The 17683-nt window shown below is 42.8% G+C and overlaps 1 protein-coding gene across 1 annotated transcript in view; it reads left to right on the plus strand.

Moving 5' to 3' along the window:
* Positions 1-17683, plus strand: part of LOC126175912 (E3 ubiquitin-protein ligase RNF144A) — a 127662-nt gene that overhangs the window by 91787 nt on the left and 18192 nt on the right. Inside the window, exon 2 of the mRNA XM_049922980.1 lies at positions 15586-15748. Coding sequence (XP_049778937.1) covers positions 15586-15748 — 163 coding nt within the window. The remainder of the gene's footprint in view (positions 1-15585; positions 15749-17683) is intronic.

Raw genomic sequence — 17683 nt, forward strand, 5'->3', positions numbered from 1 at the left:
ATTTTGTCATAGAAACGGCCTAGTGTGTTTTCCTTTGCTCGTATGGTATCAGAGAAGAACGTTGCAGCGGTGATCAAAGCCTGATTGGCAGCTCACATTCACGATAACGTGGAACAGCACTAGAGATACCATTTGGGAATTATTCGTAGCACTTTTCGAACGGTGTATCGTGGAATACTCAGCTGTCGCGACACGATACAGCTCGTGCACTGCTTGAAGATGGAACATTGCGTTTAATATTGTCGGCCAGGGCATCAGTAAATCAACTTTTGATGCAGTTGGCCGTCGGCTTCTCCCGGAAGTAATTCCCAAATCGTCGACTAATTCTAATCGTGTTCTCCAACCCCGATGTGGAGAGAGGACCTTTCAATATGCCTTCAATACCTCGTTAATCGGGAAGAGCAGCAGCACTATTGGTTGAGTTTTGATAAAACAGGTGAGCCTTGTTCAGGTTTTCCAGACGCCTGTTGAATGTCTGCAACTGTAATTCACACCTGTGTCTCAGCTCTACGTCGTCCTACCAGTACCGGTGCCTTAAGGAAAATCAGGACACTTGACACTGCTAACGACGCAAAGTCTGAACATCATTACTATGAAGTTGGGTATCTACGCGGTAAATAGTTTTCCGTCTACACTGGCTCAAGTAGCTAAAGGTTAATTACGAGGGCATGCTGAAATGCAGTGCTTCCGAATTTTTAATGTGAAAGTTCTTAAATAAAACAAGAGTTATTAACATTTTACAGCTTCATTCATATCTGCTGCGTATTTCTTTCTCAACATATTCACCCTAGCGACGAACACATTTCTTTCAACGAGAGACAGTGCACTGCATCATCAATATCGAAGTGAAGTCCAGTTTTGGAAACGGATGAACATAGGATGCGGCCAAGCCGGGTCTGTATGGAGGATGATAGACGACAGTGAACCTGTCATCTTGAACACTTCAAATTCGAAACAAACCCGATTACAACACGCTGTTTCCTACGCACCGACATAGTTACGTTACACGGCTCCATGTTGCACGCTGCAGAGGGCTGCAAATATGTAGACATGAAGAATAAAGTAGTAGAATGTTAATAACGTTTGTTTTATTTAAAAAGAATTAAAAGTTTTCACACAAAATTCAGAGGCAGTATTTTCCAGCGTGCCTTCGTGTAACCATTCGATTGCTCGTCAGTATAGGACTTACCAAGTTTGTTTAAAGGAAGAGGTAGGAAAGTTCCAAAGAAGAGTTAAACAATTCGTCACAAATGCAGTGGGAGACGTTGTAAGAATGACATTATGCATCGCGGAGAGCTTTACTCGCAAAATTCAAAGATCTAATGTTCTAGAATGCAGCACATATTTACTTCATGTAGCATACATCTCGCGGAGTGATCATCGCACTAAAATTACAGTAGTTCGGGCTCATAGAGACGAATACCGACGATCTTGCTACCCACGTATGATTCGCGATAGAAATGGATAGTGGGTGGTGTAGAATGTTACTGGCACAGGATGCACCGTCTGCCACACACCATATGTTGGCCGTTGGAATACAGATTTAGAGCTGAGGTCACCGTGGTTCTGTCCGCCCCCAGTAGCTGAGTGGTCAGCGCGACAGAATGTCAATCCCAAGGGCCTGGGTTCGATTCCCGGCTGGATGGGAGATTTTCTCTGCGCAGGGACTGGGTGTTGTGTTGTCCTAACCATCATCATTTCATCCCCATCGACGCGGAAGTCGCCGAAGTGGCGTCAAATCGGAAGAATTGCACCCGGCGAACGGTCTACCCGACGGGAGACCCTAGTCACACGACATCGTGGTTCTTACTAATCAGTAAATGCTAGTACTTCCCCCAGCAAGACTAAAGATGATTTCTTTCCCATTTTCGCCTACCCTGGACAGTACTCTGTTCGCAGTGACTTTGCTGTCGACAGGATGAAATTCTACATTTCCATTCGAAAGTTTAAACCAGTAATGTTCATTTTTCGTTATAGATAAAGATAATGCTTGAAACTGGAACCATTATCTTTTATTCCTGGAGCAATTTGAAACATCTGTGTGTCGTCAGTAATTATATAGTTCGTTGTCGCATATGATGTGTGAAAGGAACAATTTCACGGCGTGCCAGGATGTCTGGAGAGAAACAGCTGCCTGTAGCTTTATGTAGTTTTTAGAGATAAATAGAAAAAGAAACATAATCTGCAAAGTACCCCATTGATTTTTGTTGCTGCTGCGCAAAAGTGCTCTTCGAAGTCGAGCGTTCCAAACGTGACACTTCGCTGCTATTACAGCATGTTAGATTGTTATTACACATCTAAATGTCCGATTGTGATTAGTGGTGAACTTAGCGAATGCTTCAGAACTCTGTATCAATGCAGGGTGTTCTTGTTCGACATGTATTTCCTCATTGCATTGCTCACGAACTGTGAAATTACGCTTTCAGCTTAATGAACGTTCACCTGATGGCTAGTAGAAAGCTTCCTGTTTACATAACTGACAATAGTCCCCGGCTGTTGGCGTGACATTCGTGCATTTACCACCTAAGGAGAACCGGAATGAATATTTCCCCTCTGATTTCGAAGACACCACAGAACGGCATAGGTTCACCTAACGATCGTGCGAAATTTACGTAATCGTTAATGGGAAGACTTGTATCTGCTGGAAGAATGTGTAATGTAAAAACATATTTCCGAGCCTACAGTCGACACAAACTCCGGTAAACTCAGATGTATCTGAAATCTGCCATATTAGCAGCGACGGACCTTTTTTTCCCAAAAACATCTCTTAGACATTTAGAGTAATCTGTTTCTAGCTGCTTTTTAATGGGTTTCTACGCCTATGTTTCTCTGCAGTACACAAAGTGACTCCGTACATTTCCACAGCGAGACAGAAACGACAAGACCATCTGAGCCCATTTGGCGACACAGGGAAAACGGCTGCCCTGTGAGATTTGAAGCAGGAATTGCACGAGTTAAACATTCAGCACGGTGATTTGCCTATCAGTGAAGACTTCAAACGCTTTAGCATGCCTCGTTGTCGTTCATTCCAACATAAGTGGGGCCTGCTTTCAGAGGCGTCACAGCAGGAGGTTATATTGCGCCTGACGACAGACAGACAGAGATTTAAACTTGCGATGAAGAAAATGTAGTACATCGCTGAATGGTTCCACCGATCACTACAGCCACATTCAGTAGCAAATCGACACCTCAGACGGTAAACGCGGAAAATACACACTCAAGTTAGAGAAATTTGGACAGTGCGCAGTCAGATCCGGGACGAATGCGGGATCATCGGATGGGAAGATTCTGCTGTACTGATAACCAAATTCTTCTAATATCAACTTCTCATTTGTCGTCAGGGGGCTAAATCCGTACACGATCCCCAAATACAGCAACAATCTCATACCGTCGCTGAAGAAAACAGCATAACAGATTGTGTCGATTTACCACTTAAAATGCAAAAGTGGGCCCAGATAAATCACGCTATTATTGCTTGTTGCGTTTCTCACCGTATTGGAAAACAGTTTGTCAGCGAAGGCTTCAGTTAATGGGAATAGACAGCGTATTACAAGATGGTCTTTTCAGCGAGAAAGAAATCTATGCTCGCTTGAAGTAGCGTATGAAAGTGGAGAGTGTGTGTGTGTTTTTTTTTTTATTTTTTTTTTTTTTTTTTTACAGCTGCTAGCCACTGAACCAGCCGTCTATCCTGTGCAGGTCTCCTTGCATTTCGGTAAAAACTCTTCCGGCATTGCACCCTGCATATAGAAGAAGAGGCTTCGCTGATCATCCGAAGACCAAGTTATGCGATATTTCATCGTTTTGAACTTAGATAGAAGTTACGCTTTACCTTGATCGACTTAGACGGTACTCTTTAATCTTTATTTTCACTATAAAATATTGAAAATTCCTCATTCCCGCAAATCTGCCAACCGACCGAACCCGGAAAATCGTTCAATTTTCATGCTGTTATTTCTGTAACGACGATTGTGGTAACTGGTTCGTTGACAGTAGATATGATCAGAGGATGACGACATTGCCATGTGAAGAGACAAGTACAATTCCATCGTCAACGTACTACTTCTTAGTACAGGAATACTCATTCAGAAGTTTTCTCGCGCATTGCAAGTCCCCAAAATATTGGAGTACAATAGCTACTCGTGATCACTTCGCACTTTTTTTCCACTACGGACAAGATCTTACCGTTTCGCATGTATTAATTGGTGTGAATATTACTTTTAAGCAGTAAAGGTGACCAAAGAAATTTGGAAGATCGGCATTGTGGGAGAAGAAACAAAAAACTTTTAAGTTTGTCGTCTATACTGTAATTCTGTCAGAAGCGGAAATGGGGAAAAAAGATTCGCAGACTACTTACTGTTTTAATTTCAAATTTGACGTTGGGTAACAAATGAAAAACCAATCTTGTTTTGTGCGATACTAAACATTAACAGTTTTGGGATTATTTCCTTTACCTGTACAGTGAGACTATACGTTTTGATGAGCGAGTTTGCGAGTATCAAAATATGTGACCTAAACGGCCGTACCTTTTTGATTGCTTTGACGTATAAGCTTCAGTGTTTTATACCGCCAAGGGATCATAAATCTCAGTGAGTGACATAAATTTCAACTTGACGCGTCCACCCATTCCTTACAAAAATGTCTTTAACAGTCGGACGGACATACAACAAAGAGATCGTACAAGGGTTCAGTAGGAACCCCAAAAAAAGGGTAAAGAAGTGTAGTCGAAATTAAGTCAACGGAGGAAATTAGGCATTAAAAGTAGTCTGTAGGTTTTGCTATTCGGGCAGCAAAATAACTGATGAAGGCAGACGTAAAGAGGGTTCGAAACTTAGACTGGCAAGAGCGAGAAAAGCACATCTGAAAAAGAGAAATTCAACATCTAGTGGAAGTTTTTCTGAAGTTTATCCTGCCAAAGAACTGAAATGTGGACGATAAGCAATTCAGACAAGAAGAGAATAGAAGCCTTTGAAATCTGCTGCTCTACAGAAGATTGCTCAAGATGAGATGGGTAGAAAGAGAGACTGACTGACATTGGGGGATAATTAAATTGCATAAGTTGACTAAAAGAAGGGATTGTCTGATGGGCTACATCCCCAGGATAAAGTAATTGTCAATTTCGTATTGGGGGGGGGGGGGGAGATTGAAGAGGGAGATCAAGGCTTGAATACACTAAGAAGTTTTAGTTGGGTTTGGGCTAAAGTAGTTACTGATAGATGGAGAGCTGCATCAACCTGTGTTTGAACTGAACAGCAACAGAAATCCATCTTGAACATATGTTTTCGAACAGTGTCCTCCGCCTGATTAGGAAATCGTACACGCCATTCAATAACTGTGAATGTTATGATAACCGTACACTGAGGTGATAAGAGTCATTTGAGGTATGCACATACACAGATGACGGAATATCGCGTACGCAAGGCAGATTTTTCATTTGTACTCAGGAGATAAATATGAAAAGGTTTCCAACGTGGTTGTGGCCGCACGACGGGAATTAACACTCTCAACCAGAAGACTACCTATGTTTCTTTGGTAACAGCACGACATCGCCTGCTGCGCCTCTCCTGATACATCACTTGGACCCTACTCGACTAGAAAAATATTGCCTGGTCAGATGAATCCCGATTTCAGTTGGAAAGAACTGATGGTAGCTGTGTAGTATGGCGCAAACCCCGCGAAGGCATGAACCCAGGTTGTCCAAACGATGCTAGTGTGGGCTGTGTTTACATAGAATGGGCCTGGTCATCTTATCCAGCTGAAGCAATCATTGACTGGAAATGGCTATATTCGGCTACATGAAGACCATTTGCAGCCGTTCATGTTCTCAAACAACGATGCGCCATGTCACCGGACCGCAGTTATTTGCGATTGGTTTGAAGAACATTCTGCATAGATCGATTGAATAATCCGGCCACCCAGACCACCCGATATGAATCCCATCGAATATTTATGAGACATAATCGAGAGGTCAGTTCGTGCACAAAATCCTGCATCGGCAACAATTTCGCAGTTATGGACGGCTATAGAGGCAGCTTGGCTCAATATTTCTGCAAGGGACTTCCAGCGACTTGGTGAGACCGCGCAACGTCGAGTTGCTGCACTGCAACTGGCAAAAGGAGGTCCGAGACGGTAGTAGGAGGTATCTCGTAACTTCCGGCACCACAGTGTACCATGTGTACCGATATGAAATGAGCGTTTTTTTGTGAAAATGAAACACTTATTTTGAATTGAAAAGTAAAACATTTTGACCACCTTTCTGGCAATTTGTGGACACCACGCCAATAGAAATGTTCGTCTTTTAAAGCAAACCAGTCAGACACACAGTTTTCGACTTCTTCGTAGGAATCGAAGTGTTCCTCAGTCAATTCGTGTCCCATTGATGAAAACAAATGGTAGTCGGAAGGGGCCAAGTCTGGTGAATACGGCGGGGGGGGGGGGGGGGGGGGGGCGGTAGCAGCTCCCAGCCAAGTGTTTTGATTGTATCCTGAACCAGTTTTGCTTTGTGTGCAGGTGCATTGTCGTGTAAAAAAAATTACTTTGCCATGTCTTCTGGCCCATTCTGGAGTTTTTGCGATCAGTGCATAGTTCAGATTGATCATTTGTTGTCTGTAGCGATTAGTATTCACAGTTTCACCGGGTTTTGGAAGCTCATGATACACGACACCTTTCCCACCAATCACAGAGCATTGACTTCTTGCCGAATCGATCTGGTTTTGCAGTCGATGTTGATGGTTGTTCTGGATTAACCCATGATTTTTCCCGTTTAGGATTCTAAAAATAAATCAATTTTTCATCGCCAGTAACAATTAGATGCAAAATTGATTTTCTTTCATGTTTTCGAAGCAATGTTTTTTCGGTTTTCCATCTGTCTTTCATTCAATTCATGTGGCACCCATTTTCCACACTTTTGGATCTTTCCCATAGTTTTCAAACGGTCAGAAATTGTTTGTTGTGCAACATTTAGCATTGCTGCCATTTGCTTCTGACTCAATGTATCATCTTCATCCAATATTGCTTGCAATTCGGCCTCTTCGAACTTTTTTGGCGGTCTTCCACGTTCTTCATTTCTTACATTAAAATCATTATTTCTGAACCGTTGATACCATCTTTTGCATGTTGCTTCTGATAGAGCATGATCACCATATGCCTCTACAAGCATTCGATGCGACTCTGCAGCACTTTTTTTTCAAATGAAAACAACAAATTAATGCTTTCCGCAAATCATCACTTTCTGGTACAAAATTCTACATTGTTAACACGATGAAAACATATGATGTTGTGTGTTCCATGTATACTAAATATCTTTGACAGATGTCATACCAACCAAACAAAAAAAAATTAAGGCTCGTTCACAACAAATATTCCCTATCGACACATTTGTATCTTAACGATCATTTCATACCGGTACACCTGGTACTGCACGTGGTGAGGAAATCGGAGCAGCTGATTTCCAGACACGATTCGTGTAAAATTGACGCCCAGAAACTGACATTTTAACCTCATAGCAAAATCGACTCGGGCGTAACATGTAAAGGCGACAGCGAAATTCGGTTTCCTCGTCCCGGAAGCTGTGTGAACGCAGCTGTGGAGACGGGAGGCAGCGGCCGCTGCAGCTGCGTCTACTCTGGGCCGGGTCCCGCCGCTGGTATTGATTCGGCGGCGCCGGGCCGCAGCGCGGTGCACAGTAATCACCCAGCCAGCCAGCCCGCCTGCTGCACACAATGCCGCCGCCCTCTCCCCCCCTGTTGTCTCCAGCTACTCTCAATCATCGCCGATCAATAGCGCAAGATATGACGTACAAATGTGGCATACTCCCTTTCGGCAACGCGCGTTGACAGGAGACGAGACGAGACTGCAGCTCCACGGCCCACGATATGAAACTGCCGAGGGAGCCTTACAGTCTGCCCATCTTCGATTTTCTCTCATCCGTGCATCAGTTTCTTCCACAAACTAATTTATCTCGACAGCATCTAAGTGTTTTAATCTACATTGAAGTGACAAAAAGTCATGCGACAGCGGAATGCACATATGCAGATAGCGGTAGTATCGCGTACATAAGGTATAAACGGGCAATGTATTGGCGAAGCTATAATTTGCACTCAGGTGATGCACTCGAAAATATTTTCGGCGTGTATATCGCCGCCCGGCAGGAATTAACAGACTTTGAACGCAGATTAGTAGCCGGGCGCCGTTGTTGTTCTTGTGGTGGTGGTCTTCAGTCCTGAGACTGGTTTGATGCAGCTCTCCATGCTACTCTATCCTGTGCAAGCTTCTTCATCTCCCGGTACCTACTGCAACCTACAACCTTCTGAATCTGCTTAGTGTATTCATCTCTTGGTCTCCCTCTACGATTTTTACCCTCCACGCTGCCCTCCAGTACTAAATTGGTGACCCCTTGATGCCTCACAACATGTCCTACCAACCAATCCCTTCTTCTAGTCAAGTTCTGCCAAAAATTTCTCTTCTCCCCAATTCTATTCAATACCTCCCCATTAGTTATGTGATCTACCCATCTGATCTTCACCATTCTTCTGTAGCACCACAATTCGAAAGCTTCTATTCTCTTCTTGTCCAAACTATTTATCATCCGTGTTTCACTTCCATACAAATACTTTCAGAAACGACTTCCAGCCACTTAAATTTATACTTGATGTTAACAAACTTCTTCAGAAACTCTTTCCTAGCCATTGCCAATCTATGTTTTATATTCTCTCTACTTCGACCATCATCAGTTATTTTGCTCCCCAAATAGCAAAACTCCTTTACTACTTTAAGTCTCTCATTTCCTAATCTAATTCCCTCAGCATCACCCGACTTAATTCGACTACATTCCATTATCCTCGTTTTGCTTTTGTTGATGTTCATCTTATATCCTCCTTTCAAGACACTGTCCATTCCGCTCAGCTGCTCTTCCAAGTCCTTTGCTGTCTTTGACAGAATTACAATGTCATCGGCGAACCTCAAAGTTTTTATTTCTTCTCCATGGATTTTAATACCTACTGCGAATTTTTCTTTTGTTTCCTTTACTGCTTGCTCAATATACAGATTGGGCAACATTGGGGAGAGGCTACAACGCTGTCTCACTCCCTTCCCAACCACTGCTTCCCTTTCATACCTCTCGACTCTTACAACCGCCATCTGGTTTCTGTACAAATTGTAAAGAGCCTTTCGCTCCCTGTATTTTACCCCTGCCACCTTCAGAATTTGAAAGAGAGCATTCCAGTCAACATTGTCAAAGGCTTCCTCTAAGTCTACAAATGCTAGAAACGTAGGTTCGCCTTTCCTTAATCTATTTTCTAAGATAAGTCGTAGGGTCAGTATTGCGTCACGTGTTCCAATATTTCTAGGAATCCAAATTGATCTTCCCTGAGGTCGGCTTCTAACATTTTTTTCCATTCGTCTGTAAAGAATTCGTGTTAGTATCTTGCAACCGTGACTTATTAAACTGATAGTTCGGTAATTTTCACATCTGTCAACACCTGCTTTCTTTGGGATTGAAATTATTATATTCTTCTTGAAGTCTGAGGATATTTCGCCTGTTCCATACATCTTGCTCACCAGATGGTAGAGTTGTCAGTGCTAAGGAACAAGCAAAACTGCGTGAAATAACCGCAGTTATGAGTGTGGGACGTACGACGAACGTATCCATTAGGACAATGCGGCGAAATCTGGCGTTAATGGGCTACGGCGGCAGACGATCGACGCGAGTGCGTCCCAACAGCACGATTTTGCCCCTTCTGGGCTCGTGACAATATCGGTTGGCCCCTAGTTGATTGGAAAACCGTGGCCTGGTCAGATGAATCCTGATATCAGTTGGAAAGAGCTGATGGTAGGGTTCGAGTATGGCGCAAATCCCACAAAGCCATTGAACCATATTGTCAACAAAGCTGATTGTGGCTCCATAACCGTGTGCGCTGTATTTACATGGAATGGGCTGGGTCCTCTGGTCCAGTTTAAGTTATCATTGGCTGGAAATGGTTACGTTCGGCTAAATGTAGGCCATTTGCATGTTCTCAGACAACGATGCGCCATGTCACCGGGGCGCAATTGTTCGCGATTGGGTTGAAGGGCATTCTGGACAGGTCGAGTGAATGAGTTGGCCTTACGAATCGCCCGACATGAATCCCATCGAACACTTATGGGACATAATCGAGAGGCCAGTTCGTGCACACAATCTCTCACAGGCTACTGTAGACACAGCGTGGCTTAATATTTCTGCAGGGCACTTCCAACAACTTGCTGAGTTCACGCCACGTCGAGCTGCTTCTCTACCCCGGGCAGGAGGTATTCCGACACGTTATTAGTAAGTATCTCGTGCCTTTTGTCACCTCAGTGTACAAACGAAGTATATCGGAAGAACTGTACTAGTCTCGTCTTCGGTATAGTACAAAGATACAGGGGCTGGACAAAGAAGGGGACACGCGAAAAACATGAGACCTTACCATGCCTAATACGGTGTACGAAAAGTTTGCATTCAAAACAGCTTCCTATCGTCTCGGAATCGATAAATACAGGTCCTTTATCGCTTCCAAGGAAATATTACACCATTCTCCTCTTAAAACAGCCGCAATCTCAGGTGGATGGTAGAGGTGGATAGCGATCACTCACCGTTATCTCCAACGTAGGCCACAAAAGTTTAATAATATTGAGGTCTGGTGACAGTGGTGGCCAGGGGAGGTGCGAAGATTCATCCCGGGCCCATAAAACCAGGCGAGCTGTGTGAGCGGGGGCAATTTCGTCTTGTAACACAGCATCACAAATATTGTACCATGGGGTGGACCTGGATTAGTCAGAATGGTCACACAGCCCTTGGCACCTTCCCAAGTAACAATGGGACACATGGAATACCACGACGTAGCCGCCCAAATCATTGTTAATGCCCGTCATCACTCGATCTTGCGACGTAAACGAGACCAGAAGCTGGAACCAGTGTGCAACTACACTCATCCGACAGAGTGATTATTTTCCATCGCTCCAAAGTCAAAGGTTTATGGCTTTGGCGCCACTTAATCCTTTTATGGGCATTTGCATCCACTTTGTGTGATTTTTGTAGTTACAGCCCGTCCTGTAATACCCTACTTATGGAGCTTGTGTTGATGCTGATAGGCGTCGTTGAGAGTGACATTCAGTTCGGCAATTACTTCTGCAGCTGTCGTCCCCTTACGTTTCGTCACAATCATCATCACTCAACACACACTGTCGTCCACGTTGTGACTGCTACCGGTATTACACTATTGAATTTTCTTTGACAGAGAAATGTGATCAAATATTCATCATAATTTCTTGGACTAAGATTTTTGACGTCGTAGTTCCTTCAGAACGGACTACAAAGACTTATTACTGTGCTCTTCAGTTGCATGTACGACAACTGCATTGTATTTACATTTGGGGGAAAAAATAAAAATAAAAAAGGAAACGTATTTCGGTGAAGCCGTGGGTTTCACGGCGAGATGCGAAAAGCATTCAACAAAATCTGTTACGTGACTTACAAGTTGAGGACGTAAAGTCGTATGAAAATTAATTGGAAATGGACGGGAGTATATCCAAGGGAGTAGCTCCTCATCTTACGAAGCAGAACACTCATCTCAGAAATGCTATCCGCAAAAACAGATTTACCGCAACACTGCGATTTTTTTACAACAGGAGAAAGCTGCTCTAGTTTAAGTTACAGCACCCGAATACCGCAGTGCACGTTGGCGAAAATAATACCAGCAGAGTGTGAAGGTATTTATAAAGCACTGATGGAGAAATATGTGAGGGTAAATAACTGTTAGACTTTAGCCATTGAGAATACTTTTATTTCTACAAAATCGTAGATTTTGTCCTTTCTACTTTCGGGGGTACACACTGGCTATGTTCAAATATGTGTGAAATCCTATGGGACTTAACTGCTAAGGTCATCAGTCCCTAAGCTTACACACTACTTAACCTAAATTATCCTAAGGACACACACACACACACACACACACACACACACACACACACACACACACACACACACATATGCCCGAGGGAGGACTCGAACCTCTGCCGGGATCAGCCGCACAGTCCGACTGCAGCGTCTAAGACCGCTCGGCTAATCCCGCGCGGCCCACACACACACACACACACACACTGGCTATACTTCACTGCAAACGGTAACTGTGGTGTTTTTTTTTTTTTTTCATTTTTTTTTTAGCCCTCACTTCGTATTCTATTTTTGTCTGTGGGATGCAGCAAATTATACAGTGCTTCATATGACTTACGTGTATAGCAGTTTAGTTGTAGATGTGACGCACCATGTAAATTTGGAAGCCATATTGATAAACATTAAATGTCAAACAGCTACAGCGATGGTAGCGCTGCAAGCGGTTACATTTCTCCGTGCAGTAAACACAAGACAAAAGCTTTCTTTGGTAAAATTTAAAAGGCGAGGCGCTGGATTTGATCAAAGAAATTTTCATCAAGGCCTAACTTTGACAAAGTTCCTTATTACGCTATCAAATTTTGACAAAGAAACTTTATCAAAGAAAATTTGATACTGTAATGCCGGCGATAGAGGATAATATTTTTTCCGCTTTCCCTGTGTTCGAATGCAGTTAGCTCCGACGTTACGCAGTGACAACTACAGCAGAACACCGCTCTGACCACTACCGACACAACGCATTGAGGACGTTGCACAGGTGCTGTTCGGGGTCAAAGACAACAGCGCAATCTGCAGCCTTGACTAAAATCTCTATTTATCTTCAAGCTTGCTTCCCTCGCGGTGTTTCCATATTTTTGTCTAAACCCTGTGTCTTAAACATTGAAATTTTTGGAACTTCTAATTGGAATTAATGCCTATTGCGAGTATCCGTTAAAGATCGTAGTTTTACTTACGGTCACTTTCCCTTCTGAATTCTGCCTATCTCATCCAACAAAGTTTGTGAATTCAGAATGCTGCACCCTATCAATGTCGTATTGGGTGCAGGGCAGCTACTTATTTACCTTTAGTGAAGGAGATGGGGCCAGTCATAGGCAGGTATGCTTTCAAGAAATTGTTTTCTTCGGCAGAAATGCTTTAAAGTTGACGTCTCAGAAATGTGGGTCAAAAAATTCATCGTAGTACACAACAGCTGCATGTGAATGCGGGGAGCAATAAATGGTAAAGTTACCATTTATTTTTCGCGTTAAAAAATCACAAAGGTCTTCCAAGGATTTGTTGTTATTTCAATAGCAAGAACGTTCTTGTGAGACAGTTATTCTTCTTATAATGTCCAGACATTTTGCTACTTTTAACTATCTCATTTTGATGTTACTTTTCTTGTGAAAATGACAGGTGTACATGAAATGAGGGAAAGTAGTAGCACAATCTTTTCCATTTAAAGAGCTTGTAATTTTTTTTCTAAATATTTCTCCGTATTACGTTGTATTTCGTAGTTCTTGGGATTTTCGAAGTTGGAACGTGTCATCTCTTCAGAAGGAATGCTGTTTAGCGTATGTATTCGGATTTTAGTCGCGGAAATACTGAAATAATGTATAGAATACATGAGTTTTTTTTTACGAGTGCTGTCCAGATTATGGAAGTACCATAATATTAAGGATTCACATTTGTGTATGCGTGACATTTTTTAAATGAAAATAAGCTCGACTGAAAACGGTACAACAAATATTCGAAATATATAAAGCGAATATACGTCTTGCAATTAAAAAAGAAAGGGACCTACTGCTATTTATTATGCAAGCGCAAAACCGCACCAACAAAAGTCGATCACTATCTGAGGCCGCTTGTCGGCCAATTGCCGTCGTCCTAAAAGTTGAGACGCCATTGCTAACGTGTGTGTGAACCGATCCGTTCCCTTTAAGTGGGAGCAGCCACCTTGTGTGGCCCACAGCATCTGCCACATCGCTCACGAGCTGTTGCCGCCGCTAAGATATTTTCACATACGAAACAAAAGCTTACTATTCATGTTGTCGGATGACTGCAGCAGAACTCGGTTGCGCAAGCCGCGTGGAGTTCTACGACAAAATAGGCTAGCGTGACACTCGGGCAGTGCTTATGAAGAGGAGCGATTAACCGCTATAAGAAAATCCGACGTAGTTTGCGTTTTCCGTAAATCACGTCAGAATGATGCCAGATTCGCTCAACAAGGGCACGAGTCCGTCTCGGATAACGATCTCGACGACTACGTGACGCTTGCATTCGCTCTGTCGTGCACGCTTAGAAAACTACCTGGGACCGGTGAAGGTGAATTCTTTGGCTATAACTTCGATATCTCTGTACCGTCTTCAGCTCAATACACTGCTGATGTTATGAAGAACTCCGCTCCCAACATCATGCCTTTCAACAGCTGCAGTTGCCCACGATATAAAATGGTTCAAATGGCTCTGAGCACTATGGGACTTAACATCTGAGGTCATCAGTCCCCTAGAACTTAGAACTACTTAAACCTAACTAACCTAAGGACATCACACACATCCATACCCGAGGCAGGATTCGAACCTGCGACCGTAGCGGTCGCGTGGTTCCAGACTGAAGCGCCTAGAACCGCTCGGCCACAACGGCCGGCCCACGATATAAAATAGTTTTCAGTGCACACCACCTGCCAGACCACAAGCAATAACGTGAATATTCACGAAAAAACTACGTTTTAAATCGCGTCAAAGAATGCAAAGTTATATTTTTATTTTTTAACGTATTTCAAATGTGACGACAATTATGCCACGTTGCATCACCGTTCAGACTGCATTAATCCGTGTCCTTTCGGTACTTGTCAAAGGGTTGAGGGAACTGATAAACAGTCACAGAAAAGCTAAAGCATTAGCACAGAACTTAACAGTAGAACCATGTCTACGAAGCAAACCAATGCTTAAGTTAGCTGTCCTAGCTACCTCTTGAATTGAGATGTAGCACGCGATCTCTGAAGTGGGGCAACTAATCACTTTCTCTCCGTGTGCGTCCATAGGGCACAGGGACTTTAACACTGTGTACGCAGTGCCGGCGATAAAAGCGCCTATTAGATACCATGGGAATTGTCAGATATCCGGGAAAACAGCTCCAGACACGAAAGTGAACGGTGGCCCAGGGGCATGGTAAACTGCATCCGTATAGGCGCTCTGCGATGTGTTCTCATCATCCACCCTTCCGGGGACACCAATTCAGTATTTCACCATAATAATATGCTCTCGGAATTTTGAGTCAGGAGCAGCATGGCTACTTGTAAGGTGAATGAAATGGACGCAGTCAAGTAATATTTTTCGGTGTTTTTAGGAAATCTGACTACGACGTAATACATAGATATCGTTCTGTAGCAGTTAACTGATCCACCCCATTATCTGAGTGTCTTTGAGGCACACCATATGACTGCGACGTTTTGCAAGGGAATTTGCGTCTGGTCGCTGACGGCGGCCTGAACTTCGTAGAGTTTCCAGTCCCAAATATGAAGTACATCGCCCTGCTCGGAAAGAAATATTAAGAAGTATGGTAACAGGAACTGCTCATTCTATCTTTACATAAAATACGATGCATCTTACGAAATGAAATGTTGTTCAAAACATTTCAAGCACCGAATACAATAACCCGTACAAGTATCCTTTGGTAATCTGTGATGTCGTTTCTCATTGTTTCAGTGTATGAAGGCGTACCTGGAGTTCGAAATCCAAGAAGGCGCTTACGAGATCTCTTGTCCGGACGCCCAATGTGAGAAGCAGGGCGTGATCTCAATATCTGAAATGGAGACTCTAGTCACAGCAGATTTGATAGAGAAGCACAAGAAGTTCCGCCTAAACAGAGGTAAGCCCTGGCGCATTTTAATGACAGCATGCTTTGTCATTAACATTTTGTTGCACCTTTTCTGTTTGGAGACAGGTAGTGTAGGGACAGGGATAATAAGAACTGTAGTTCCTCTCAAGACGTTAGTGCTCATACTCTGACAAGCTCACTGTCAGCTGGATGTTAAGGGCATAAGAAACCAGTATCCAGTTGAAACCCTTACCATGACCAAACATTCAATAGAATAGAATTTTTATTTGCCATTCGGTATGTTTTCCATGCAGTTGGCTTTGTCAGCGTGTTGAATACATAAAACAATAAAAAGTAATTACATAAATATACAGGACAGGTAGATACATAAGTTAAAACAATGGTGATAATATAGTAATCATACATACAGTGGTACAATTCAGCGTCAATAATAATAGTAATATGTTATATTAATCACATGTTATACAAAAGTGTCATATATAATTATGTGTTAAAATAAGTACAATGTAGGAAAAAAGTGTAAATGCTTGCACGTTACTGTCACACACATATAGGCAAATGGTGCTTCATAATGTAGTTATTGGTTGCTTACTGCGAATGTTGTGTGTGTCACTGTTTAGTAATTCGTGTTGAATAGTATGGCATACATTTGAATTATACTTCTATAGTATGCTTAAAACTATTTACTGGTAGTTCACTCACTGCCTTTGGGACTTCGTTATAGAATTTGTGAGAAGCAGGCAACGCCTATCTATTTCATTTTTTGTTGTATATAAAAATGTAGAGAAGCATTCATCAATAATTTTTATATTACGGAGTATATTCGGCCTATCTATTATCTTCAGTTCACATTTCAATTGCTCGTTATTGCTCTGAGTTAATATTCTATGTGTGGCTAACTGTTTAGTAGTCTCAGGTTTTGTTCTGCCTATTCTGATCCATATCCCATCATGATCACATAATTACAGCTTGTATGTATGTATTAAACTGGGGACCTAGAAACAGAGGAGAGGCTGTGTCCCACCGTAGCCCTCAATGGTTCACAACCCCACAACAGGCCACAGCAGTCAACCCGCCCCACCGCTGCCCCACACCGAACCCAGGGCTATTGCGTGGTTCGGCTCTCAGTGGACACCCCGCACCCCCACCCTCCCAGGAATGTCTCATACCAGATGAGTGTAATCCCAAATGTTTGCATGATGGAATAATTGTAGTGTACGCATACGTGGAAATGGTGTTTGCGCGGCAATTGCCGACACAGTGTAACTGAGGATGAATAAGGGAAAATAGCCCGCATTCGCTGAGGTGGATGGAAAACTGCCTTAAAAACCATCCACAGGCTCGCCAGCACACAGGACCTTGACACTAATCCAAAGGGTGGATTTGTGCCAGGGAACAGCATGCCTTCCCACTCGGGAAGCAGTGTGTTAGACTGCACGGCCAGCTGGGCGGGCTAATTCCAGCTTAGTTACACCATACTCTAGTTGACCCCTATTACATTACTAATCACACTGTCAAGGCATCTAGTAGGTTTTTCATTTATACGGTAGCAATTTAGTGCTTATAACAGTTTCTTCTACTTTCTCTTATGTCTGTCTTAGTCTCCTGCAGTAAAAATTTTGTGGTTTTTGTGTTTAGTGATCTGTCTCATTAAGGCATTCAGGTTATCCATAACACCTTCCTCATCAGAAGTTGGCATACAGTACACAAAAGTAATGATAATTTTTTGTGTATGTGCAATATTACAGCTGCTGCTTCAAATGCATCTTCAGTGCAATGCTAGCTTAGGTCTACTATAGCATGCTGCAAATTTAGATTTTCTTTTATGTAAATTGCCACTCTACTATATGCAATATTAGTTCCACAGTAATTTGTGGCTAATATGTAGCCACGTGGTACACACAAGTCTGTTTCTGTGTTTTACAGCCAGTGTTCACTAATACATAATATGCCACAGTTAATTAT

Source organism: Schistocerca cancellata, chromosome 3, assembly GCF_023864275.1.
Source record: "Schistocerca cancellata isolate TAMUIC-IGC-003103 chromosome 3, iqSchCanc2.1, whole genome shotgun sequence".
In the NCBI taxonomy this organism is placed as follows: Eukaryota; Metazoa; Arthropoda; class Insecta; order Orthoptera; family Acrididae; genus Schistocerca; species Schistocerca cancellata.